The sequence below is a fragment of the Micromesistius poutassou genome (genome assembly GCF_964030765.1).
Source record: "Micromesistius poutassou genome assembly, chromosome: 19".
NCBI lineage: Eukaryota > Metazoa > Chordata > Actinopteri > Gadiformes > Gadidae > Micromesistius > Micromesistius poutassou.
In genome coordinates this window covers 8,344,128-8,370,691 of record NC_140289.1, presented here as the reverse complement: position 1 = coordinate 8,370,691, position 26,564 = coordinate 8,344,128, and the positions used below count along the sequence as shown (strand labels likewise).

The window sequence follows — 26,564 nt, the reverse complement described above, 5'->3', positions numbered from 1 at the left end:
ACAGAGCGACACTGACTTAAAGCGATGGCACCGAGTTTTCCTCTAACATAAAATTACAAACGCCCTTATGTATTCATTTAAGGAATGTACTTTTAAAAAATGTTGAGGAAAAAACCTTCATTGCATTTGGACAAGGTTTTCTATAGTGAAGGCCCGATAAAGGCTCTTCAGCGTCCACACACTTTAGTGTTGACATCCTTCATCCGGGCGTCCGGAGGACCCGCGAGCTGTCGGCCGAGTCGGCACGCTGACGTCACGAGGCCATAGGAACCCTATGGGCAGGAATGGCAGAGCCGACTCCGGGGGAAGGAACTAAAACAGCCTGAAACTTTACTTCTAACGGTTCTGCAAATGAATTTATCGCAACCGAAACCTGGACGACAACTATTCAACGGAGTAGCGAAAGCAAAAGTATTATTAGACGAAGATATTCCAGTAGATATCTTGGCTTATCAGACGGGCGCACTTTCGGAGCTGCTTGTTAGCTTAGTGCCGCTGACTTTGATTCAAGGTAGCTGCTAGCTGGGTTAGCTGGCGTGTGCTAGCCAGCTGCTGGCTTATTGGTTTAACTAGCCCAACAAGTTAACTGTGTAGGATAATTTAATTACTCCGTATTCATACTGCTGCATTATAGTACATTGCAAATAAAATGCAATTGGCACATTTGTTGTCAATGGAAATATAATATATCAACAGAGCAGACTTGTTCAATCACATATTGCGAATATCGGAGCTAACGTGAACGTTAGCTAGTGCGTTCAGGTTAGCTACTTTGAGATCTGAAGTATCACCATTTTTTGGATCTATCCCCAACCAGTCAAAAGGCCTGATTATTCGCCCTCGAATCGAAGTTCAGTCTTCTAATTGATTATATAATGGAAAGCCTAACGCTAAGTGACGGTGAGCAGCGATATTACTCGGATTTATTCGTTTATTGCGACACGGACAATACCAAAAAAGTGGCGTCTAATGGGAGAGTTCTTGACCTTTTCCGGGCGGCCCAGCTACCCAGCGAAGTTGTCCTGCAGGTAAGCTACTGGTCACCAGCACCCTCGTTACTTTGCTCCTTGTGGCTACCCTACCAACCCTGATCGTAGTTGAGTTGGCACTCAGATCTGCCATACATTAAAGCTAACGGTTGGGTTGCTGGTTAGCTGTCTTGCAAGAGACACGCCTTCTTCTGGCTAATGTCAGCTTGGGCTAACAGCGACAGTCGATTAGTTAACGGACAACAGCTGAAGTTTCTAAAATGGTCCACATAATGTATGTATCCGAAATTGATCTCTGCACTAGACAAGGCTATTTCCTGACAGACAAGACGGTACCACAAACTAGCTATATCAAAATATACCAAGGAAACAATATATCCCTCCTTCAAGCTTTTGCTCAAACTTACTCCCTTTCTAATGCTTCTTCTATATATTGCCTGTAGAGATTGTCAGTTTAATTGTTTTTTTCACTAGATTCAGCCTAACGTTAATCGTTGGGGATATTACTCTAAAAGGCGTCGAATTGGTTACATACAAGACCAAACCAAGCGATTAGAACCTTGTCTTTGAATTGCAATGGCCGAGTAGTCGGATAAGTGTAGCAGTCCACTTTTGTGACCAGTCTTGGCTTCAGCCAGCCAGTGTTTGCAGTTTGTGAGTCAGCATCCTTTTCAAGGTCAACAAGGGAGCTGTTTGATAGAGCGTAAAGTTGTTATTCTTGTTGCCATTCTACGAAACCGTGTCCAGTGGAAGACGCCTTTCAGTGCTGTTCCTACCTGCTCATATTAATGAATGTGTGTTGGGTGGTATGCATCCAAACACATTCAGACTAAGCACTTAGTCAGCTAAAATAATCTGAACTGGGCGGGGTGTTCGTGCCGTATTGTACTTTGAAGTTATGCACTTTTGCAATATACGCTGCTTGCCTGATTATTGTGCCTACATTATGCCTTTGTATTATTTCTGCATTGTATATGAACATACATTGTTCAATGAATTGCAAGTAATATCCAAAGTCAGACGTCAGAAAGGTCCATTTGTGGATATCTAATTAATAAAATTGGTGTGCACAATTAACATTCATATTAATCAAGGGACACCATTTATTATAGTCATTGCCTGTGCTCCTCTATGTTGTACATAGTCCTGTCCGTCTGACAGTAGTGTGTAAGCGATTGCTCAGTTTACACTGCATAATGCCACAGTCGTGTAGTAGGTCTTTCCCTGTTGTTATCGATGTGAGTAGATGGTCTGGACACATCATCACTGATGATGTGTCCAGAGGCATCAGTAGATGTATGTGCACACAGTGAGGGCATATATTGTCAGCAGAGTCTGCCTGGATTTCTGCACATTCACATACAACTGCTTGTTGCTTGTTAGGCATGTACATGGTAAAACAAAGACCCAGACTACATGCCACCCTTCCCGAGGGTGATAGCCAGCTGCTGGCTTATTAGTTTAACTAGTTTGTGTGTCTGAAAGAATCGAAAGAGTCCATATTCAAGTGGCGTTAGTACCACATTGCAAATACAATGCAATCGACCGTTGCTGTCGGGGGTGATAGAAGATCCAATATGAGAACAGACCAGACTTGTTTGTCCACATATTGCAAATGTGAAGGCACCACAGCCCCATCCTTGACATTCATTCCACGACTGTTCTGTATGTAGTTTAACCATGTCCACAAGGTTCAGCGTGTGAACTATTGTTGTTGTGTTTCTCGTTTGTCTGTGTATGCATGTTCAGATAACAGAGCTCTGTGGAGCCACTCGGCTGGGACATTTTGGGCGGAGCCAGTTCTACATTGCCCTGAAGCTCATCGCCATTGCCCAGTCTGGTCTGCCTCTCAGAGTGGAGAGTCTCAACTCAGGTGAGAAGATGGTCAACCTTTGAATTGGTTCATTCAAATTATTTTCTATGTTCTCCTTCCTGGTCCTTTATTCAATACTCCCTCAGGGCTTAATAGGGTAGGAAAACATGGTTTGGCCTGTGCCGTAAAATCTAAAAAGTATTGTGTTTCAATCCAAACTGATCTTTTATCAATAACTATTTAAGCAAATATAAAGTATTTGTATTATGTCCAGTAGACATTTGTACCTAGCATTTGGATTTATGTTTCAAACCCCAAAACAGTGGAGGTGTGTTTGCTCATTTGCTTATTTGTGATAAAAGATGAGGAAGTACATTATTCACTTCCTCAAAGCTTGCCAGACATACAAATACAAAGCCAACTTTTAAGAAGCCTTGTTCTCAACAGCTTTTAAAAACTAAGTTTGGCAATATAGCAAAGAGTATCAACAAATATTTTGGTCACCTTTTTGGCATTTCATGATCTTGATATGATAGCAGACTATCGTTAAAAGAGACGTTTTTTTAATCAGAAGAACCAAGATCAAACAGCCTTTTTGGAACAAAACGATGATCCATTAAAATCGACGTTCACAATGTTGACACATTTTTTTTGAAAGTATATCTTGAATAACTTCTCCCTTCTTGGTTGTTTGTTTTTATTTTGTATAATTTTTACACACAAGAAGATCCATTTTAGCAACTGAAATTGTTCATCGACAATAACACAACAGTCTTGGTCAGTTAAATGACCCACAGCATTAGTTTGGGATGCCAAAATGATGGTGCTAATATGGAAGAGTTAATCAAAAGGCATCTCTATGACTCTCTTCTGCCTTCTTCTTCTGTCCTTCTCAGTCAAGGACCTGCCGCTGCCCAGGTTCGTGGTTGGCAAGAACGAAGCAGAGGCAAGGCACGCCGCCCTGTACCAGGAGGCCGACAGCCAGGGAATCTACACCGGGGCTGGGGTCATCCCCAGGCCGCCGGGCAGAGGCCTGCAGAACAAGAAAGTGACCCCTGTCGTCCCTTCAGTGGTCCCCGTGCACGAGGTCATCCAGGCCCTTGCACCTGCCAGTGAACCGCAGGTTGGTAAACACGCCGCGCTCCCATGCCCAGAAAACAACCCTCTTATCACAAACGTAATAGCGCTGGCATCCATCCAAGCATGTAGATTAGCGTAAGATTAGTCCAGCCCAGAGGACACTTCATAGAAAAGGTCATGGATTGGTTTGCTCTAAAACTTCAAAGCTATAACAATGTATATGTTGGATCTGGTGAGATCTACTTTAAGGGTCAAACAGACAAAAACAATTTAAGTCTGGGTTAGCAATGACATTAGGAAGACGTCACAAAAACATCTTGAAATGTACTGCAAACTACAAAATACATGCATTTACCCTAAGATATCAATACTTTGATAAGTTTGAGATCAAATGCAATGTTCAAGCAGGTTTTTTTTTTCCCCTCAAAAGAAAAAAAGCTGGGGATTTTTGCAGATCTGTTCGTTTACACAGTATACATATGCATGCAGTCATCTCAGGCTGCTTGCACATAAGCTGAAATTAGTTGGTCAACTTGCTTGACAAGTTGATCAGTTAGAGAGGGACCGAGAAAGAGCGAGCGATGTTTGTTCTACAAACAGACTTTTGCGTCGGGCAAACACGCCCCCTAGGAGTGGGGGCGTGTTTTGGCGCGGGCCTGCATGTGGACTCCCAGAGGGACATACCGTCTACGACGCCTACATCTTTTGTTGCCTATCTGTTCTGTTCATTACCTTTTTATTTTATTTTGCCGGTATGTTCTAGTGCATGGTCCAGCCGGACTCCACGTCGCCAGTAGTCTCTCCCAACCAGTCCCCACCCACCTCACCCCACTCCTGGAGGAAACACAAGCGGCAGGCGAGCGGCGGCAGTGGCGCCGCAGACAGGCCGCCAGCCGTGGCAACCGCTCCCGCTGGTGTCTGGACACAGTTCAGAGAAGCACCGACAGGTACGCACACCTGCACGCATCTCTGAGCCAAAGCACTCATATGTTTCAAAATTAGTAGGGATGCACCAATTGTGAAATTCTGGGCCGATACCGATGTTTAAAATAACAATTTGGCCGATAGCCGATACCGATGTTTTGTTTTTTTAGTTGTTGTTGTTATTTATTCCACCTTTACATGCACGTTCTTGCCTTTGACCTCAATGAATTGAAAATGACAACTTTTCATCGGATTTCAACTTTACATCGCCATTTCTACTGCTTCATCGAATCTGTTTGGTGTTTGTGTGTGCGTGTGGCACGCGTATCCTGGCTTGTGTGTAAAAACACTGGCTCCGATTGGCTACCATGAAACATGACTCTGCCTTAGCCAATCATAATCGCTTATCTCGTTGTTAAACCAGCCGGTCTCCTCACTAGCACTAGTAATGCACCGCATTTAACGGTCAGTAACGGTAATGGCATTGTAACAACGGAAACAGTAATTAGTTAGATTACCCATTACTGAAAAAATAACGGCGTTACCTAACGCCGTTATTTTAAACGGCGTTATTACAAACACTGATCAAATCTCATCAGCCATTTGGAAAGCAGACATGGAGAAGTGTACAACGATTACCTGAAAGCCGATAAAAAACTGAGAAATGAACGGGACACCAAGAAAGCACAAACCACCACCAGCAAGACTCAGTCGATAACCACAGCATTTGAGAAAGGGAAAAAATTCCCCACGGACAGCGCCAAAGCTAAAGTCACTAACAAGGTGATGGAGTTCATCGCATTAGATGACCGACCTTTCTCCGCTGTGGGGTTTCGAGTGAAATGTCAGTGGAACATGTGTTACAAACTGCATCGCTGATCTTTCTCCGAGACAGTGAAATACTCCCACACGACCGACATTTTCTTTCACTTTTATTTGTAAACAAACCACACGTGTGCGCGGCACCCGCCCGCTTACGTCATCACGCCAGAGGCGTGTCAAGCCAGCGGCTGTTATGGGTGGTATTATTAGTAGCCTACCACCTGTTGCATCTTCTCCAAAACTGCAAGTCAGACTGCAACACACTATTTAGCCAGCGGCATTTAGCTAGTGCTGATATGACACAACAGATAAACATCGGCCACTGCCATCAGTGAATGTCATCTTATTTCTCGATAGGCCGATGGCAGTCAACAATGCGAATATCGGCCGTTACCGATTTTCGTCCGATAAATCGGTGCATCCCTAAAAATTAGATTAGATGGTGGCATGTTGATCCCAGGCGGGAATTTCAGAAGATAATAAATACCCTTATCTTTGGCTGCCTTCAGTACCAGTACCAGTGCCTGGGGACGGCATGTGGTCGGCCCATTCTCCCCCTCCACCCCCTGTTCAGGAGACCTGGGTCAGCTTCACGGCGGACACACCGCCATCCAGTGCCATCCCCGCCATGCACCCCTCGTCCGTCCAGGTAACAGCAACAGCTGCATCCAGGTCGTCCCCGAGGTGGCCATAAGAGGCTCCATGAGGCCCGGAAAAACACAGCATGTCACGTAACGCTTGTTAATGAGAGCCAATCTTGGAAAGAAAGGTTTATTGTATATCCAACAAAGAACACCCAACCCTAATTTATACTCTCTGTGTGCTCTTTGTGCGGGAATTGCTCTCGCGCATTGTTCATTAGACGATTTGTCGCAAGGTTGCCCACCTCAGAGTGTGCAAACTGCGTGTCCCCAGCAACATTGTGACAAAACGGCGACTGTAAATGATGAATGCAGCAGCCTCAAAATGGAATTATCCTCCTTCTTTATTTCTGAAGGGGAATCACTTATTTGTACACTGATAAAAAAATAGATTTTCTCAGATAATTCCTTGGCAATCTATACTGCTTCATGCCCCTTCTGCTGAATCAATACAAGGGACTTCATCTTATCCATCGTTTGTTGATACACTTTATTGCAATATTATCATATTTGAATGATGATGCTTGACTTTTTATCTTCCCTCATCTGATTTCTCACCTGTGCCTACTCTGATCCCCTCTCTTCTGAAACCAGTTTTTTTATTTGATGCATGTTGACGTTCTGTAGGCCAACACTCAAGCTGACCCGTTCTACTGTCAATCAGTCTATCCAACTATCCAGGCATTTATAAATATTAAACTTTGTTTTATCATATATATATATATAAATAAATATGTGCATATATATATATATGTATATATATATATATATATATATATATATACATGTGTGTAATTTATCTCCTCTGGGACCATTTCTTACGACTTGTTTGCAGGAAAGCACAACGGTGCGGACGGTGGCCTCGGCAGCAACGACCAATGAGATCCAGCGTCAGTCCAGCGCGTACGATGACCCCTGGAGGATCACGGACGAGCAGAGGCAGTACTACATCAACCAGTTCAAGACCATCCAGCCCGACCTCAACGGCTTCATACCCGGTAAGAGACAGCAGACGAGCACACACTTGTCCAAGACACGCAGGTCGAAATGTGCTTTTTGTTGACCTGTTTGTTTTTGTTTTTCAGGCTCGGCAGCAAAAGAGTTCTTCACCAAATCCAAATTACCCATCCTAGAGTTGTCACACATATGGTGAGCTCCTCTCCAGGTTTTCAGTATGGTTACCGAATTCTACCTACTTATTTTACAACAGAAGTGTTTACCAATTCCAGCTAAGTATATTTTGATATAATAATATTAACCTGATATCCGTGTGCATTTACTATTTATCTATGATATCAACATTCAGGCTGCTGCTATTTATTTTAACAAATCATTTACAATTTAACCCTTTGGCCTTATGTGCCATGTCGATTTCCCGTTGCTTTTAGCCACTCCTGCTGCTATGGAGGTTGTTGTCATTAGCTGCCTCCTTACCGTCCCTCTCCATCCTTCTTCCTCCAGGGAGCTGTCTGACTTCGACAAGGATGGCGCACTGACGCTAGACGAGTTCTGCGCGGCCTTCCACCTGGTGGTGGCCAGGAAGAACGGCTACGACCTCCCAGAGAAGCTACCTGAGAGCCTGATGCCAAAGCTGATTGACCTGGATGATTCGGCAGGTACGCAGTGGCCCCTCTCCAGATCACCCACAAACTCAGTGGCCAAAGAATCAGCCCTTGCGGATCACAAGAGCAAACATTTTAGTGAAAAAAAATAAAATTAATAATAATCACACACACACACACACACACACACACACACACACACACACACACACACACACACACACACACACACACACAAATGTGTTCAAACAGGTCACATTCATCTATAGGCTATCAACTTCAGCATTTATGTCTTAAAACTGATGGCATCTTCTTCTACACAAATAATGCCCCTTGTCTTCACGTTGCGGTTACTTTCCCCCACCAGGTCGCTCTGTGTTTTCCGCGGCAGCTCTGTGTGTGATGTGTATGTGTGAACGCACCGTGTCTCTTCTCCTGCTTGCAGAGGTGTCCGAGGCAGCGGTGGATGTGGGCTACTCTGGCTCGCCTGTGGAGGTCACCCCCAACAAGTCTCCCTCCATGCCCTCACTCAACCAGACCTGGCCAGAGATGAACCAGGCCAATGAGGTTCTACATGCCACAGATTTATACTCCTTTTATGCTCCTAAACAAACATACATGCACACACACACACACACACATGAGCTATGCCCTGTTGTTCAGGATGCAAGTGACTTAGTTTTTCTGGTGCTATTTTCTATTTTTATGCAGAGAGGTTGCAAAGTGGTTAGTTTTTCGCCCTGCTTGTTGATATTGTGAATTGATTGCTGTTTGATTCATAAACCTATGCTTGAATGCTCACCTGAATAGCCTTCCTAATGTACTTTGATCACACCGTTGGCACGCCGTCTCCTTCTCTTATACACATCACATCACAGGGGTGGAGGTGGCCACTGGCGCTCAGACTGATGATGTGTCAATTGATGTCACTGCGCTTGCTGACTGACATGTTGTTTCTCCCTCTCCCACCCCCCCCCCATCTCTGACTTTCTGTCTGTCTCCTGCAGCAGTGGGAGACGTTTAGCGAGCGCTCCTCCAGCTCACAAACTCTGACCCAATTTGACTCTAACATTGCACCAGCTGACCCTGTAAGTCAATCACTTAGGATGTATGCATGTCTCTATTAATTGGTCTGGATATTAACCTGCTGCGGATTTCTGACATGCCTCTCTTGCTCTCCTCAAAGCTCTCTCTCTCTCTCTCTCTGTCTATCTCGTTCTCCCTTTCTCTGTAATCTATTTTCTGTCACTATCAATGCATGGGGTTTCTGTCATTGTGCAAATCCAACTGCATCATCAATGGCAGGGCTATCTTGTGATTTGGCATGCTAAGCATCTCCTGGACAACAACTCTTTTCACAGTGACATCAAATCCTCATTGGAATGAAAAGCGGCTTTTTGTTTCCAATACGTCACAAGATTGTCTCAAATAGCGTTGTTGTCGCCACTTACCAGCGAAGACGGATTTAATGAACAGAAAATGCACAGAAGTTAAATACAATAGATGAGTCAAGTCACGTAATAACTGCTGATTAGCTTGTTGAAAGTCAACTTCACCACATGACCTACAATACATATTGAGAAAGGATCCTATACTATGGAGACAGGATGCCATGTTATGTCGTAAAATGTTCTTTATCTTTTTGAATCAACAACCAGATGGGCTGTGTTTATTCGTACAGCAGTCCACAGTGTTTTAAGTTATGCAGCACACTATCAACCATCCATAAAAACCATGGCTGAGCTTTCTTTAAAAAATATAGGCTTTCCAATACAAGCGCTCGATTGCTTTTGCAGTTTGGGCTTTTACCTCCAGTGAGACATGAAATGCACACTAAGCAGTATGTAAAGCTTCAAGCACCCAATCTATATCACCTACATCATCGGCACATCGTATTTGATGATGAGATGCGAATCAATTACTTTAAATTTACAGTGTTTTGGAAGTGCCGGACACTGTGTTTTTCTCTGACCCCGCTCACTCTGTTAGTGGAGAATGAGCAACGAGGACCCAGAACAACACATGTGAGGGTGCATTGATTTTCCTGGCTTGATTGTTCCTGGTCAGCACCGCTCCACCTCTTTCTAATTACAGACTTGGCATATTGTTTTGTTTTGTGCATCGGTATTGGCTTTCTATAACGAGAAAACGATTGGCTGAACGAAGCACCGGGAGAAGTCAGAACAGTGGTGGACTCTAAACTTAATGTCTTACCAACTGTGGTTGCTTTGCGCATTCGATCGATCTGAGTACTTTTTGGAACAGTGGAAACATGTCCAGGGCGCTAAAGTAGCATTGTTAATTCTTCATTCCATCGGCGTATTCAGTCGTTAAACGACTCTTGAGAAGAGTGCCGAATGTGACGTGGAAAACGGAATGCAATAAAAAAAATTCGGACTGGGCTGTTTTTTATCTTTTTAATATGAATTACATAAGTATGATTCAGTCCAGATTCCAGTGAATACAACTTTCAAAGTTGCGTTTAGATGTGTGCAATCGCATTACAGTACCTTCAATGTGAGCTTATGATTAATGATTCAGGACAAGCATAAGCATATTGGGAAGACATGACTTGCCTAGCTTGTTATACAACACAACGCATCATATTATACACCATAACAAGTACACATGCAGAATGGGCCCTGTTGCAGATGAGCAGCTATACTCAGAGATGATGACGGAGGTGTTTCCTACAATTGATCCAGGGTAGAAGTCTAACCCCTCTGGGCCCCGTCTCTCTCCACAGGACACTGCTATCGTCCACCCAGTCCCCATTCGAATGACTCCAAGTAAGATCCACATGCAGGAGATGGAGCTCAAGAGGACCGGCAGCGGTAAGACACCTGCTCCCTTGAAGAGCCAAACGTTTACTGTCTGCCTCCAAAAGGACATTAGTGGTCGGGCTGGGATGGAGATGGGGAATGTGTTTCTTCAACATTGGCAGATTAATCAAATGGAGGTACATTGAGCATTAAAAAAAGAAATGCAACAGTGTGTAAAACTGACCGAAATCCACATTCTCTGTCAAGTTTTTTAACGGATACTAATTATCTCGTGTTGCTGGTAGGTGACCTATCCCTCCCCAATGTACAGTACCCCTGGAATAAGCCAACATCCACATTAATCCACTTGAAGCTATACCATTGTCGTAGGTGTCCGGGCCCAGCTCGGCCCCTGCACCGTAGCAACATTGTATCAGGGCAATGACCTCTTTACATGTGTAAGTCATTGCTTCTCACCCTCAGACCACAACCACCCCACAAGCCCACTGCTGGCGAAGCCTCCAGAGCTGTCTGAAGAGACCAAGCTGGCTGCCTCCTTGAAGTTTGTTGCTGCCAATGCTGTCGGTGAGTATAATTGCATGAAATCCATTGCAATCTCAGGTAATGTCAGTCTATTGATTTTAGCTAAGTGGGTGACCAATAACCATACACTCATGTGGCCAACGCAGTGACCAATTACAATACAATCACGTTTCGGCGATGCTGCAGCTAATGAAAACGCTTGACAGTGTTTCAGACTTGAAGGAAGTACAAACTACACAAAACAGCGAGGGGTGGGAGGGATTCTGGCCACTCCCCAACAATCCTAAGTCTTTCAGAAATGGAGTTTATTAGCTGAGATATATATTCATACATATTTATATCAATATACATTTTTTACTTTTGCCTGACAAGATATTAGATCGGTGTGTATTGGACACATCGCTCTAGCCTTATATATTTATGGATATATATTTGTTAGATCCTGTTGTTAGAGCCACCACTTAAGGTGACATTTTGTCACTAGCCACATTTCAAATGTTTAAATCTCATGCACTTCTCATGCACTTCTGCTTGTCGTTTCAAAGGGGAAGGTTACAGTAGTTCAGATTCCTACACCTCGGACCAGGAGCCAATCAACAGACAGAGGTCAGTGAGAGTAAAAATCGTCCCTTTTATGTTTGTTTACTCTGTTGACCTTTTCCTCTGTATACCATGTAGAATATTGTACTATCTCTGGTTCATTCTAATATTTTATTGAATGAATAAATAAATATATACAAAATATTGATCTAAATTGTTTCTAGATCAATCTGTTTGTTCCACATTATTTTTCACTCTCTGTGCATTCAAACTACCTCCATACGTTGAATGTGCACAGGTCTCATTCTGGAACGTCTCCGGAGGCCTTGAAGGTGGTGGTGGCTGCGCCTCCTCCCCCTCCGCCGCGCCCCCACCCGTCCCACTCGCGCTCCTCCTCCCTGGACATGAACCGCAGCTTTGCAGCGGGGGCGGTCACCGGACAGCCCCAGCCCGGCGCCATAGCCTACCCCCCCGCCGTCCCTCCCCGGCCACTGCCCACACAGGTGAACTGAAACAGCACACTGCCCGGCCCCTGTCCACTCACTAGGGGCAGGAGATCAATGTCTGACTCCCATCCAGCACTCGCCGGGAACTATGTTTGAAAGAGGATTTGGATGCTATTTTATGTTTTATTTTACCCCTATTTTTTGGTGCTTGCTTAAGTTGCTAAATTACCTAATTTATTTATTTATTATTTCTTTACCTGAAGAGTAAACAGGTTCGAGGCAAATTATCCCTTCACACCCCCCCTCCTGACTCTTTGTTCCTCCCCCCACCTACCTACCCAGACGTCTGTGCCCCACGGCGGGCATCGCAGCGAGGTGGAGGGCGGAGGTGGGGCTCCGCTCACTGCCTCCGCCCCCACCACCGTCACCACCACCGCCGCCGCCGCCTCCTCCTCCGCAGCCCCCGCCACCTCCCCACATCTGATCCCCCATCAGCCCAACTTTGCAGACTTCAGCCAGTTCCAGGCCTTCGCCACCTCGGACCAGCCCTCGAGCCTGCCAGAGGTGGACAAGCACAGCGAGGCGGTGGTGGTGGCGGCGGCGGGGCAGGTGGGTGTGCTTCACACGGTACGCCGGGTGGGGGACACCATGGGGGTGGGGCAACCGACTTTGATGAGTTGAATGAGTAGACTTTTACCGAGTTTAATGTGATCCAACTCATAGGAGACACGTCTCTGGCTTCGTTCTTTTTTGGCTGTTCTTGATCTTCTACCCTTTTGCTTGTTCATCATGTGAAGACGCATGGAAACCACCCTGTGTGTGTGTGTGTGTGTTCTCCACAGGTGGAAAAGCAGCCAGAGGGAGCGGGTCCATTGAGGACAGTGAAGAGTGACGGCCCAGCAGAAGAGAGGACCCCCACCACCCTTAACCCTGTACGTCAACGTTTGTCTGTGTGCTGTCTCCGGTGGGGAAAATGTCTCCATAAAGAATGCATGCATGTCTCTGGTGAACCCCGATGCTGAGAACCGATGGAGAGGGTTCGGAGTGGGGTGTCGCAATGCATTATTGGTGCCGATCAGCAAAATAGCTGGTCTACGATTGCGAGTCGCAAACATAAGAATTCCTCATCATAGATCACATAAACAATGATTCATTAAATAGGGAGGGAGGCTAATTAAACAGCTAGGATACCTAGTTGACTGTGGCACTCTCCATTGCCACACCCATTGGTTTAGAGGTTTTAAAGCTTTCCTCATGGTCCGTTCGCTCTGCAGGCCAAGGGGTCGTCGGGTCCCCTGGCCCCTCCCCCCAAGCCGGTGCGTCGGAGGCTGAAGTCGGAGGATGAGCTGCGGCCGGAGGACGAGCAGCACGGCCCACAGAGGTCCAACCTCATCGCCGCCGTCCTGGCGACGCAGCCCTCCATCCCCAGGTAACCGCGGCTTGTCTGGGCATCGTCAGCCTACCTAGTGGCCCAACCCTGGAGACTAGGGGAAATTAGACCTTTGAAGACTCAGTATTAAGCTGCCTAATTGGAAGAAATGTTGTCATTATTTTATTATTATTACCATACTAATTTGTATGGTATGTAAGAGTCAACAAGGCAGGAATGTGAAAGGCAAACTTGTGTATCAACATCAGAAGCGTTTATTATTGCATTCTAATGGCTAGGGTGAATTGATGCCTAGCTTGCTTTAACGTTTAACCTATGCCTATTCAGGTCAATAGGGAAAGACAAGAAGGCGATCCAAGCGTCCATCAGGAGAAACAAGGAGACCAACACAGTGCTGGCACGACTCAATAGTGAACTGCAGCAGCAGCTCAAGGTACAGAGCACCACTTTGGGAAAGACCTGACCTTGAGAAATTGTGTCTTCTATAATCTAGACCATCTAGAAGTAACATTTCTGTGCATGTGGCTCCAGATCTAGCTAGCGGTGCTAGCTGAACTCATCATGTCCCGACACCTGTGTAATGTCCTTACTCTAGAGGAAAAGCCCAGAACTGTAACCCTATCCCCAAGCTCGCCCTGATGCCAGTATGTTGCATGTTGTCGTTGCCAGGACCTGCTGGAGGAGAGAATATCCCTGGAGGTTCAGCTGGAGCAGCTCAGACCCTTTTCCCACCTCTAGAACCAGGCTGCGCACTCTTAAGATGAAGAAGAAGAAGAAGAACAGGAGGGGGGGGGAGGGCCCTGGTCGTAGAGGGAGCTACTCGCAGGGGCCCTCCATGTGATCAGTCGCCCTAAAGCCACTTAACTTCCCGCCTCCATCACCCCTTGCTCTCTGTACCCCCTGGTCCCGCCACACACACCAGCCCTGCCAAACGCTAATGACCCGATGCCCTGATGTGGACTAACTCCTACAAACACACATGTTCACACATTCATATGCATACACATTCATTGACACACGCATTTCAGGGGGAAGGTTGGCAAGGTGGAAGGTGTGGTAATAAACTGGCACTTTCTACAAAGTGGTTTCAGTGGAGGAATGCATAACAAGTCCAGATGGTTTCTGACCCTGGCTGTTCGGCTGCAGCAAAAGTCGCCCGACATGTTAATTTTATACTCTCCCAGTGACTGAATAAGAGAGATTTTTTTTTAAAAGCTGTATTGAGTGTGTGTGTGTGTGTGTGTGTGTGTGTGTGTGTGCGATGGAGCGTGCAGGTGTGCCTGCTAGACCCTGCGACTGTGCCTAGGTCTGCGTCCCTGTCCCATCCACATTCTTCTGATGAGTTTGTGTGCATGTTTGTCTAGGGCCAGATTCAAGATAATCACGGTAAAGGCTTTCCACCATCCATGTGAACAGAAATCAAGCTTCCTTCCGTGTTTGTGTACGTACGTGTGTGGGTGTGTGTGGCTGGGTGTGCGTGAGCATGGATATGCATTTCAGCTGAATGCAGGACTGGAAGAATAGATATATTCGATTTTTCTGTTCCAGCATTTGACTTGTTGTGTGACCACTTTTCTGATTGACTCGCTGACTACAAAGCTTGCCCTCTACTGAAGACTTAAGTTCCAATTGTCCAATCGGAAAACCCCATTTCCTCTGTTTCGGTTAAGGTGTCTTTTTTCTTGCTTTGCTCTTGTTGTTCCACTCTACATTGGAATATAGCCTTAAAAGGAACCGCATGTTATTTAACAAGGGTTTTAATTGCCTGAGGTTGCCGCAGAGCTGTCCCACACGGGTCACATAACCCCCCCTCCACCCTTCTACCTTGAGCGGTCAGCCTATTGGAACATGCTTGTCATGCTGTTAAGGCGACAGGGGGAAAGAGAAGCCCCACTGTTGTGGACAAACATTGGTTACAAAGTCTGATGTGGACATAATATACAGACCCCCCCCCCCCCCCCCCCCCAAGTGATTTGGCGCTATGCAACCCTTGACGGTATATCCTCCAGAAACATTTAGGATACTTTTTTTTTTTCCTTTTTCTTTTTAGTAATCCGGTAACAACTGTGTCAACTGGTATTGTCTCTTGGGTGTTAAAATAAAACATGAACCATGTCCAGGATTTAATCGCCACAACACCCCCACTGGTGCTGAATTAATCCCAGTTTGAGGATAACTGGTCCTAATTTGGGTACCTGCTAGTGCATTTGGGTAAAACTTTGCGCGTGATCGTGCGCATGCACCCAAACCTGTGAGGCTTGGCAGTAGATGAAGCTTAGCGACATACCAAATGGATACCGTCGACAGAAGAGGGAGACCTGAAAGACCCAGCTGCACTTTAACCCCCACCCTAACCTATTTTCTTTTTATTTTTGGTTTTCTTTGACGTTTCTATTTGTTCTGCCACATTCTTCCTTAACATAATTTTTTGTTTTTGTAAACCTGCATGGTGTTCCAGTCCTATATGTCTATTATAATAAATTACGCTTTAATGAGAAACGATGAGAATCTTGAACCACTCTTGTTTTTATATGCTGGTACCCTGAAACCACATTCAGAACGCCCTCTTGCTTTCTACTCTCAATCTTGCAATCTTGCAGAAGTGTATCTTCTCTCAACCATCATGTATTTTAGGAACCCCCCTCTTTCATTGGTGTTCAGGTTTCCATGGTGATTCTCATTGCTATACCAACACTGTGTGTACGTGTGTGTGCGTGCATGCGTTGTGTGCGTGTATGTATGTATGTTGGGTGTTTGCCGTTAGACCTGGAACTAATACCATTTAAAACCTTAATTACCTGATACAGGATTGGTTACAATCTTTCCTGGCACATTGCCCTCCCCATCTGCCTATAAACCTTTGTCTATGTTGAAATGCAGGCAGAGAACAAATTATTTCCTTTGGGCTTTTGGATTGTTATTTGCACCCAGGTTTATGTTGTATATTGTACATGATCAACTTTTGAACTTGTATGTACATTTTCATCAATTGCTGACTAACGAGAGAGAAGAGATGATTCCTTTAATAATTGGATGTGGGATCCTAGATGTTTAAACTGCATGGATGTATCTCTGCAGATCAACTAGCAGCTGTGTGGTTTTTACACAAATAAAAAAAAAACGGCACAATATTTAAAACATGGTCCTCAACATACGTTTTTATTGTGGGAATATGGTCGTGAGGAGAAAGTACAGCTCTTTATGTTCTACTGTAGGAGTTAAACTTTGGAATATGTTCGGTGTAATTCGTCTGTAGTCCTGCGGAGAGTAGTGATGCCTTTCCCACGGATTAAATCTATTGAGGAATATATTTAATCCGTGGGAAAGGAGAAACCACACAATTTCCTGTGAGGAATTATGTTATCAATAAACTCAAAAGTGCTGTAAATCACCTACGAGTCATAACTAACATTTTAAAAATTACTTATTACGAAGACGCTTCTATATTTTATTTATTGCAGTGGATGCAGTTCCATGTGGTTATGGTCCATAACCACATGGAACTGCATCCACTGCAATAAATAAAATATAGAAGCATCTCTGACAGCACATGGTCCTAACTGCTCCATAACTTATGGAGCAGTCAAATAAAAATAATAAATATGGATATAAATAATTTAATTAATAATTGTTTAAAGCTTTCAATTACAAATAATAAAAACCAAGAGACACAAAAATAGAACCTTGCAGTGAGTATCTCTATGGGTAGAATACTGACCAGAGGACTTCTAGACACCAAAGGTTTCTTCAATGTGATAATCCATAGAAAATAAAGGGGGGCCCTCTAACAAGGACTGTTTTTATTTAGCGACAGGCTGCAGGAAAGGGGAAAAGAGGGGGGCTGCAGGGCATCTACTCAGAACTCACACCCTGGCTTCTGCTCTCAATTCTGCCAGCTCTGTGCAGGGCTTTTTTCAAAAAATATTCTCTCATCTCATTCTCTTTTTTTCTTGATTTTTTATTCTCTCCATTTTATATACCTACCATCCTCCGACTTAAAAAAAAAAAATAGATATATATATTAAAAGGAGGTATAGAAAATGATGGAGAGAATAAAAAATAAAAAAGGTATAGAAAATGATGGAGAATATTTTTTGAAAAAAAGAGGTATATAAAAAATGATGGAGAGAATAAAAACAAGAAAAAGGAGGTATAGAAAATGATGGAGAATAAAAAATTGAGAAAAAGGAGGCATATAAAATGATGGAGAGAATATTTTGTCAAAAAGAGGTATAGAAAATGGAGAGAATAAAAAAATGAGTAAAAGGAGGGATAGAAAATGATGGAGAGAATATATTTTATTCAAGCAATTTGATTGGTTAAAAAATAGATTATTTTAAGCAAGCTGGTGGAAAAAAAAATTATTTGTCGAAAAAATAATCTCAAAATGTAAGCGATCTGATTGGTCGAGAAACGTCTTTTTTGTATTGTGATGCAATAATAAATTGTACAGCTGTCCCATGAGAGCAGCAACTCCCCTGCCTTGCTCAGAGGTTGACACTCCCAAGACCCTCCTCCCTGCGTCTCTCATGCTGAGGAGCAGATGGTGGGGGCTGTTGCTTCCCAGAGAAAAGTATCCAGAGGAGACTCAGGAACCGGCTCCTTCTGCCAACGCTCCTCCCCAACTGATTAGGAAACTAAATGCATTTCAGCATTAACAAATTAGACTTCATTGGTTACTGATATGCATTTAGTTTCAATGAGCCTTCATTACTGAAATTTACTTTAGTTTCTTTAGGTGAATTTCATTCATTGCAATAGATGTTGACAATGATGTCTTATTGTATATATATATATATTTTTTACATTGGTGTGGAGTTTGGCTCCTCGTTAATGGTCAACATTGATAGACGGCTATAAAAGGCAAGAAATCAATTATGAATTCATTTCTTTAACTCTGACACTATCAATCTGATAGCCAATGATTGATAATGTTTATATGTGTAAGATTAATGTCTATGATTGTACAGAAGATTCACAGAAGTCAGATTGAGCAGCTTTTTATTAATCTCCAAGCATTCCTTCACTGCTGCGTTTATTTGCATTAGAAAAAAACTGGGCGTTTGCTAGCTAGTTCAATCAAGCTTAAAGCATTTCCATCTCTAAAGTAGGCTTTAGTTTAGCACTGCATTAATAAAACCACAACCTTATCATTCATGAATGGGTGGTGGCTTGCCATACCCCATTTTCTTAGATCACTTGAAAAACAACAACTTAGTTTTAGTTGACGGCCAAGTTGAAGAGCAAAGATCCATTTCATCCTGGCATGGGGTTCCTTTGACTTTTATTATTAAGTATTAAGATGCGTATCTGGTTATTCATCTTATCCATGATCAAATCAATACTCTCTTTTGCAGCCAGAGGTCAGTATATCTGTACTTTATAGCAGAACAGAAACTGTGTCCCAGTCTTTGGGCTGACCAGGCGTTTTCAGCGGACAGACAGGGGTTCAGCGTGGTTTGCAGAGATTCCAGGTGTGCCAGTATGGTTAAGGGCTTGTTATCTATGGAGTTCTGGATGTAAATAAGGAAGGTCATCTCTAGAACATTCTATGGTCAGCAGGAAGTGCAGGACTGGGGATGGGGGGGGGGTGGTCGAAGTCCAGCATGGCTTTACTTGACAACCCTGTCGAGAGGAAAAGGATGGATTTTCAGAAAATAATAATGCCATGACATCAAGTCAATTATTGATAGTATTATCATGATTTTGATTAAAATCAAACTGAATTCTGAATCAATGCACTTCAATTGTAAGCTTGCAAAGTTGCTGGATTCGCAAGATCCTGCGCGAATCCATCTTGCTTTGAATTATGCGTCTGTGTCCGAACCACTAGTTTCAGACCAATCCGCATATATGAGGAACTATGTGATCTATGGGATAGACAGCGATAAGAAAATATGGTATGTCCATTAACCTGCCAAGTACTTTTTGAAAGTGCCTGCCTCACCCAAACCGTTTCCGAGGTTGATGGTTCTGTGAAGCCAAGCATCTGGCGTGTGAGATGCCTACTATGTCTCTGAAACTACAGTCCTGAGGATGACAAAGGTCTCTGTGAATCAGCCCTGTTCTAAACTACCCCGCCTGTCCATCACTTATAAAAACAACGCACCACAGAATGCCCATGCCTCAGGACCAAGGCCGGAATGCATTTGAGCTTGCGCGTTTCCCAGCCGCTCGCTGGCCTCCGTGCACACTTACACAGAGCCCTCCTTGTAGCGCTCCAGAGCCTTCTGGGCCACCACCTCGGTGAACTTGGGCTCGGACCAGGGTATGTCCCCCGGCACCTCCAGGGTCATCGGGGGGGCGTCGAAGAGGTGGACGGACACCTCGGTCTGGCCCGGTTCGTTCTCCTCACCCGCCTTCTGCTGCTTTTCCTTAGAAATCACCTAGACAAAAACAATGATAAAAAAAATATATTTTACTTTTTAAACCGGGCCGAGAACGGCAGTTCCTAACAGACTGGAGAGGTGCGAGCCACTCACCGCCTGCACCTGGAAGATGGGGTTCTTGGCGTCGGTGTTGTTGGCCAGGCTAGACACCCAGCTGAACTGTTGGTTCAGGAAGTCCAGCACGGCGGAGGTGTTGTACATCTGTTCCTCAAAGCTCCTGAGGAGGGTGCTGTAGCGCTGGGTCAGGCGCTCGGCCAAGGCCAGGGCCTCCTCCAGCTCCGCCTTCAGGGGTCCTTCCAGGGGCTTTTTGCCTGAGCAGTCTACCACGTAGGACACAGAGCATCCACTGCTTTACATTACATTTACAACTTATTAAAAAACGATTTGCAGAGTTTGCATTAATTGTAAATGGCTGTTCCTTATTTATAAATGTAGGGTGGTATACGTGGTGTGTTTTGTCAAAGATTTGAAACACAAGCGTTGTTTGCGCACAATGTCCTGGCTAAGCTGGCAGATGGTTTGAAATTAAAACCTTTTACATTTAACAGGCCATCTCATACCTGGCAGTTGTTTTGTGCTTTGGCAGTCAAACAAAACATTGTGAGGAAGAAATAGGAGTTTATGGAATTCCATTATCAATGGCTCTCCTTTGATGCCAGTGTTTTCCACATCAATGAAGACCCCTTTAATATATCACTGTGACACTAATGCTGAATCATTCCGCTTCCCAAACCTTCGTCTGCAGCGCCTTCATAGAAAGACCCCGGCTCAGAGAATGACAGGACGGAACAAGCAATCAGTGCTCCAATTTATATAATTAACATAATCTGCAAATCTAATTGCATTACAAGGCTGGCTGGGTACATTACAAACCAATTAAATTAAGTGATACACCTTTCCCTGGGTTCTTAAAATGCAGTTTTTGTGGGATTGAGTTAGGGTTAGGGACCTAATAAATAATAATAATATAAATTGTTACGATTTTCCTACTTAATCCTACTTCCTTAATTCCTACCAAATCCAGGAATGCACCAACAATATACCAAATGGACGCTTAGGTACCCAGATTCTTTATGTCCTTGCACTTCTGGCACTCCTCACGGAGCTTGATGCAGCCGGCAGAGTTTCGCCGGATCTCCCTGCAGGTCATCTGTCCAGTGCCGAAAGGTTTGGTGATAACCACGTCTTCATTGACGCTGCCGTCTGCAACCAAAACAAATAAAGGAAATACACACTTCATGTATCTCCAACCCAAAACTCAAGACTCTTCAGAAGTAAAAAATCTCTTAAAGGTGACATATTATACCATCAAGTGTGAGTGCGATAAGCCGTTACAAGCTCTTTTGAAAATCTGCCTCTTCCTAGATGTATGACGGACAGATGAGCAACGTTTGCTACAGTCGGATAGATGAGCAACGTTGGCTGCAGTCCACTGGGTAGGCTAGTAGACTGATCTATCCAGCACACATCTAGGTGGACACACCTGGTGGTGTAATATGTCACCTTTAAGACGTTAGCTTTAAGGACTGGAGTGGTAAAGCAGACTGAACAACATCAACTGAGACATCACAAGCTGCGGGGCCCCTATACCCTCGGAGGTGGGGGCCTCCATGTCGCCATCCCCATCCACCATGGGGCCCATGTTGCTGAAGAGGTCCCTGGCCGACGCCATCATCGGGAAGAACATGCTCTGGAAGCCGCGGAAGCCGGGGTCCTGGAGCGGGGAGCGGGCCACGCGGATCTCGCCGCCCTGGGACCCGGGTGGGCTGCGGTGGGGCTGCTGCCCCCACAGGCTGGGCATGCGGAAGGGGAAGAGCGGAGGGTCCAGGGAGCGCATGTGGTCGAACACCTGGAGGACAGGTGGACAAGGAGGAATCGGATGTTGGATTTTTTTTTTTATAAAGATTTTTTTTTTTTTGCATTTTTATGCTTTATTATAGAGTGAGAAAGTTATGAAGGAATGGGAGATAGAGGAGGAGGACATGCAGCAAAGGACCACGGGCAGGAATCAAACCTGGGTCGCTGCGATCAGGACTGAGCCTAATATGGTACTACCCGGGGCGCCCCCAGAGGTTGGATTTATTTTAACCTTACATACAATATATATATATGATATGATATCATTCCAAAACCACGCCGGAGGATGAATGGATTCTAAAGGACTTATTGTGTCGTTGTGCGGTGCGTTGTGTATCAGGATCCACCTTCATGCTGTCAGAGAAGATGCCGTCCACGCCGTCTTCCACCTCTGAGTATTTGTCCTCCAGGTTGTGGAAGCGCTGGTTCTGCCTCTCGCCCTCCTTCTCCAGGGTGTCCACGTTCTCTCCGTTGATCCAGATAGAGAAGGGCGAGGTTCTGTTCAGGACCCGGTCCAGCTGGGAATAGGGACGGAGGAGGGATTCAGTGCTAGTCGTTTGGTTTTGATATTATTCCTGGTGAATGTCGGCAAAGGATAACTTTTGGACTTCTCAACTGATATCATTATGGACCCATCGGTAGTCAAGTGACTAATCAGGACAGGAATCTTAGTCACTGAGAACAAAAATGATGACAATTGGGTCCAAGTTGAAAATCCCAGAATGTATCCATTAGGGAGCATGTGTGTGTGTGTGCGCACGTGTGTGTTAGTGTGTGTGTGTGTGTGTGTGTGTAGGTAGGTAGTTATACCTGGCGTCCCACCATCCCAGCTCCGCTGCTGCAGGTGCGAGAGTAGTACTTGACGCAGGTGTTCTTCAGGCAGGGCTTACACTCCTCCCACAGGGCCCGCATGCTCTCGTTGCACACCTCCTCCTCCTGCTCCAGTTTGGTCTCCATCTCCTGGGCCGTGCGCAGTGCTTCCTGGGGGGGGGGGGGGGGGGGGGGGAGAGAGAGAGAGAGAGAGAGAGAGAGAGAGAGATTTAACTTCCCACGGCACATTGTTGGAATCTAGTGTGTGAGCTCAGTTGACCTACATCATTAAAAATGAGTCATTTTGGTCTTTGTCGTCTATTCCACACTGACAATGTCGTTGTTTGTTTTTGTTATTTTTAAATTTCTAGACCGAATAATGGAAGCACTCACACCTGCCAAATGTGAATATCCCATCAAATCCATTGAGTCCATTCCAGTCTAACTGAAAGAGGACAGGGATATGTCGGAGATAGCTGGGAGAGGTGGCATGACTTTCAGAACCAGATTAGAAATCATGTGGCTTCCGGCCAGGCCTTTCTGTTATTGCAAATAAATTAACTACATCTGAACTGTGGGAAAGAAGGCTGTCCTGAATTCAATAAGCGGGCTGGCTTGCCTCTTTCTTCAGCTTGGTCTCCTCCAGGCTGTCGAGGAATGTCTTGTGTTCGCCGGAGGACTTGTCCATGATGCTCTTCATCTCCTTCACGCCGTTGATAGCGTTCTCAATCTGTTTATCCAGGTACTTCTCGCCCAGCTGTGACATCTCTGGGAGGCCAAGCGGCACGCGTTGTGTGAGGACACACAGTGCAGATGTTACAAATACAATTTATATTAAATACACAATTGTTGTTGAATGTGTTTTTGCATTGAAAAAATGGTTGAAGTGATGGCACTGCGCATAATGGCGTCACGTTGTACAACCCTGCATATCGTGCACTGCATCGTCCTTCCATTGTACTGCGCGTTAAAGCTGCCCATCAGTGATTGTCACTAGCCCCACTTTGTTTGCATTGAATCGTGTTTGTGATCACAGTCACACGGTTCTCAACGGTTTGCTTGACCACTAGCTCTCGTTATTGATCCGCGACCCTGGCTGACTGCAGCTTGAGGGTGTGCTGTTAGCGCAGGCTTACGGGAGAGGTCCTGGGCCGTTGGAGGCAGGATGCCGTTGGCAGCGGAGACCAGGAGCAGCGCCACCACCGCCAGGGTCTTGGTGGCCTTTTTCTTCATCATCATCATCAACATCAACATCCTCTCTGACTCTCACAGGGCCAGCAGGATGATGAAGGTAATAATACCTGAGGGGGACACAGCAGAAGCACAGTGGTGTGGCAGTGGGTTGCTGTATTTCATATCACCACACGTACGCGTGCACGCACGCACGCACGCACACACACACAATGGAGATTGTGTTGTGTTGTCTCATCCTTGATGACCTCACCTCCCCTCCTGCTCTTGGTGTTGTTGTAATGTCTCTACACAACCACAGGGTGGGGAAGTTCCCCCAACAACCAGACAACAGACTATGACCTGGCTCAATTCATTAGCAGTTCAGGTATGTTTATTCACCAATGCTTAACAGTGCTGTATTTTGTATACCTTTCTAATACACAAACAAGCTTAATTGAGGATTATGTTGAGCTCTTATGGTCTAGAACAAACTTTTTCTGTACTGTATTGGGGAATTTCACCTATGACCTTGTTTTTCGGATTCCTAGTGCTACTCTGCACTCTGTCCAGTTTTTTTTTTTAACTAGGTCATGCGGCATCTTTTTTTTGTAGCCATTCTAATGTCGGAGCCTATTGTCAGTCCCTTTGGATGAAAATGTCTGCTGAATAAACAGACTGTAGCCTACTTGCTTTCCCTCTTTCCTCCACCTCCTCTTCTCTCTAGTATGGGAAAAGCACACATGCGCCCACACGCTTCATTGCATTTCTGACAGATGAACTCATTCTGTTTCTTTCACAGAACTGGCTGTACCCACTGAGCTGACCGCTATTTTACTTAGACTCTCTCAGGCTTTGACCCCTACTGATGAAAGCGGACAACAGGCCATTAATCCCTGAACACATCTGTGAGGGATTGTTAACAACATTTAAAAACAATTTCACCACGCATCACACGTCAACACTCGCCAAGTATTGTAAAGTGTATCATTGTCTTATCCTGCCCTTGCAGCTGGAAGCTTTCAAGGGGAAATCTGTAAATACTGCTCCCTACTCCCTATAAAAAGATGTACCGCGGTCAAACTAGGGCAACATTGGTGCCATGATCATTGCGTTCGTAAAAAAACCCTGACAAGGTCGAGATTGAAAGTAGAGCTTAATGTCCCAGATGGAGACGACCTCCAGCGACAGGACTTAATTCCCCCCCGCCACCCTCCCCCCGGAGGAGGAAGAGGAAAGAAAAACGGCCCATTTCTCCAGTACCAAGCGTCTTCTTGCAATGACTATAGTCATAGTGAGTCCACAAACGTTTTGGTGGAGTCATAGTGATACAAAGGGTGTGTGTCGTTCAAACATGGTAAACAGGCCCCAGCAGGGATCCTAGTTACGCAACAAGGAGAACGCAAACAGCCAGTGACATTCTCCTTCCCCTGCAGATGTGGACAGTTGGAAAACAGACCGTGTGGGTATTCACGAAATGTCCTTTTTATTTTTGAAAAAGAACAATGAAAAAGACCATAACTAGTCCTCACTAGTTATCGTCTTACTACCTTAATTATATTTATGATGTATTATGTTAGAGAGAGAGAGAGAGAGAGAGAGAGAGAGAGAGAGAGAGAGAGAGAGAGAGAGAGAGAGAGAGAGAGAGAGGTACTTACTAAACTACACTCTTCCCATACAGACATTTTCTGCAAGCTTGTGTAAGCTGAGAAATTGGCTCCTTGGGAAAAACAGCAATGTAAAAAGTCCATTATTGTTGTGTTTTCAGCATGCTGCCATCTGCGTCATGCCTTCTTTAACATCACCGATCACGATTGATCACCCTGACGATGATGCAGCCTCTCAGGATGTCGTTGGCCTTTTATCTCACCTGTCAAAACAAATCCACTAAACTAAACTAGGCTGTATTTATATTTATACAGCACCATATTGTGTAGGCCTATCCTAATACTAGATTATTCTCATATTATTTATCTCCGTTCTCTGCACGCTGTCCTGGATCATTTTTAGCAGTGTACCTTTGTTCTTACGACCTGGGATGCGAACGCCCTAGTTGGAGTGATGCGACCAGAGGATGACGAAGCCTACCAGCCTATCGATTGTTTTGATCAGTGCGCGTCACTCCCATGAGTAAGCAATGCAAAACACCCCTCAAAAGGTTACATCACAGGAGACCAAAATACATAATTTCTGCTGAAGCAAAAATATTCACAAACATTTAAATAACGCCCACTAATAATCAATGAATACAACGTGCAACTTTGTTGAATACAATTAAATGTTATTAACGTAACCTACATTTTCACAGTGCAGTGATTCATTGAAACGCCCGCTAAACAAATGTACTCGAAAAGATATGCATGATACAAAAAACTAATACAGCAGGGTAAAGTCACACAATGCCTCTAAACATCACTGCGCAATCGAGCGGTTCTACTTACTGCAGTTGCGCGTCTCCGAAGCAGCTCGCACGCTCTGTCGCTGTTGCTTTCCCCCTATTTATACCAGCGGTTAACGGGGACGACGCCGACTGGTGGGAGGCATTCCAGGATGTGTGTGTGTCCCAGGACCTTTCCAGAAGTTCTGTAATTAACCGGCAACGCTGAAGGACCGCAGCAAGAGGGCGCTTTCGCGTTGTGTCTGAAAGTAGGCTAAAGCTGTGTGTGTTATTTTTTTATTTTTCCTTTTTTCTTCTCGGACATAGCTGTTCCTGTTCCTGTTCCTTGGTTACTTCTTGTCATAACTGGTTAAGGCTTGACGTGTCCAACCAATCACACCTTACAACCAACGGTTAATTTTTACGCAAACTGCATAACATAACACCTT

At 44.8% G+C, this 26,564-nt stretch overlaps 2 protein-coding genes across 5 annotated transcripts; one reads left to right on the top strand and one right to left on the bottom strand.

The window, feature by feature from the left end:
- The first annotated feature begins 285 nt into the window (after window positions 1-285).
- Window positions 286-16,650, top strand: reps1 (RALBP1 associated Eps domain containing 1). Of its 3 annotated transcripts, none has more exons than XM_084483950.1 (19): window positions 286-1,028; window positions 2,739-2,862; window positions 3,699-3,925; window positions 4,646-4,829; window positions 6,138-6,277; window positions 7,105-7,267; window positions 7,355-7,418; window positions 7,731-7,885; window positions 8,277-8,398; window positions 8,839-8,919; window positions 10,578-10,665; window positions 11,077-11,178; window positions 11,682-11,742; window positions 11,975-12,179; window positions 12,465-12,731; window positions 12,965-13,054; window positions 13,397-13,551; window positions 13,840-13,945; window positions 14,182-16,650. In XM_084483950.1, the coding sequence occupies exons 1-19, from the start codon at window positions 876-878 to the stop codon at window positions 14,248-14,250; spliced, it is 2,556 nt and encodes an 851-aa protein (XP_084340076.1). In that variant the 5' UTR covers window positions 286-875; the 3' UTR covers window positions 14,251-16,650. The 3 variants fall into 3 exon arrangements, with proteins under 3 accessions (XP_084340076.1, XP_084340075.1, XP_084340077.1); XM_084483949.1 differs by having other exon boundaries at window positions 12,465-12,749; XM_084483951.1 differs by lacking the exon at window positions 8,839-8,919 and having other exon boundaries at window positions 12,465-12,749.
- A 1,846-nt stretch (window positions 16,651-18,496) lies between these two features.
- On the bottom strand, window positions 18,497-26,285 carry clu (clusterin; the record flags this gene model as incomplete). Of its 2 annotated transcripts, XM_084483477.1 has the most annotated exons (10): window positions 26,180-26,285; window positions 23,705-23,869; window positions 23,188-23,336; window positions 22,569-22,739; window positions 22,106-22,276; window positions 21,492-21,750; window positions 20,964-21,104; window positions 19,995-20,221; window positions 19,711-19,898; window positions 18,497-19,137 (listed from the first exon to the last, which is right to left on the bottom strand). In XM_084483477.1, exons 2-10 carry the CDS (start codon window positions 23,820-23,822, stop codon window positions 19,125-19,127), a joined length of 1,437 nt encoding a protein of 478 aa, XP_084339603.1. In that variant the 5' UTR covers window positions 23,823-23,869; window positions 26,180-26,285. The 2 variants fall into 2 exon arrangements, with proteins under 2 accessions (XP_084339603.1, XP_084339604.1); XM_084483478.1 differs by lacking the exon at window positions 18,497-19,137 and having other exon boundaries at window positions 19,707-19,898.
- Window positions 26,286-26,564: the final 279 nt, after the last annotated feature.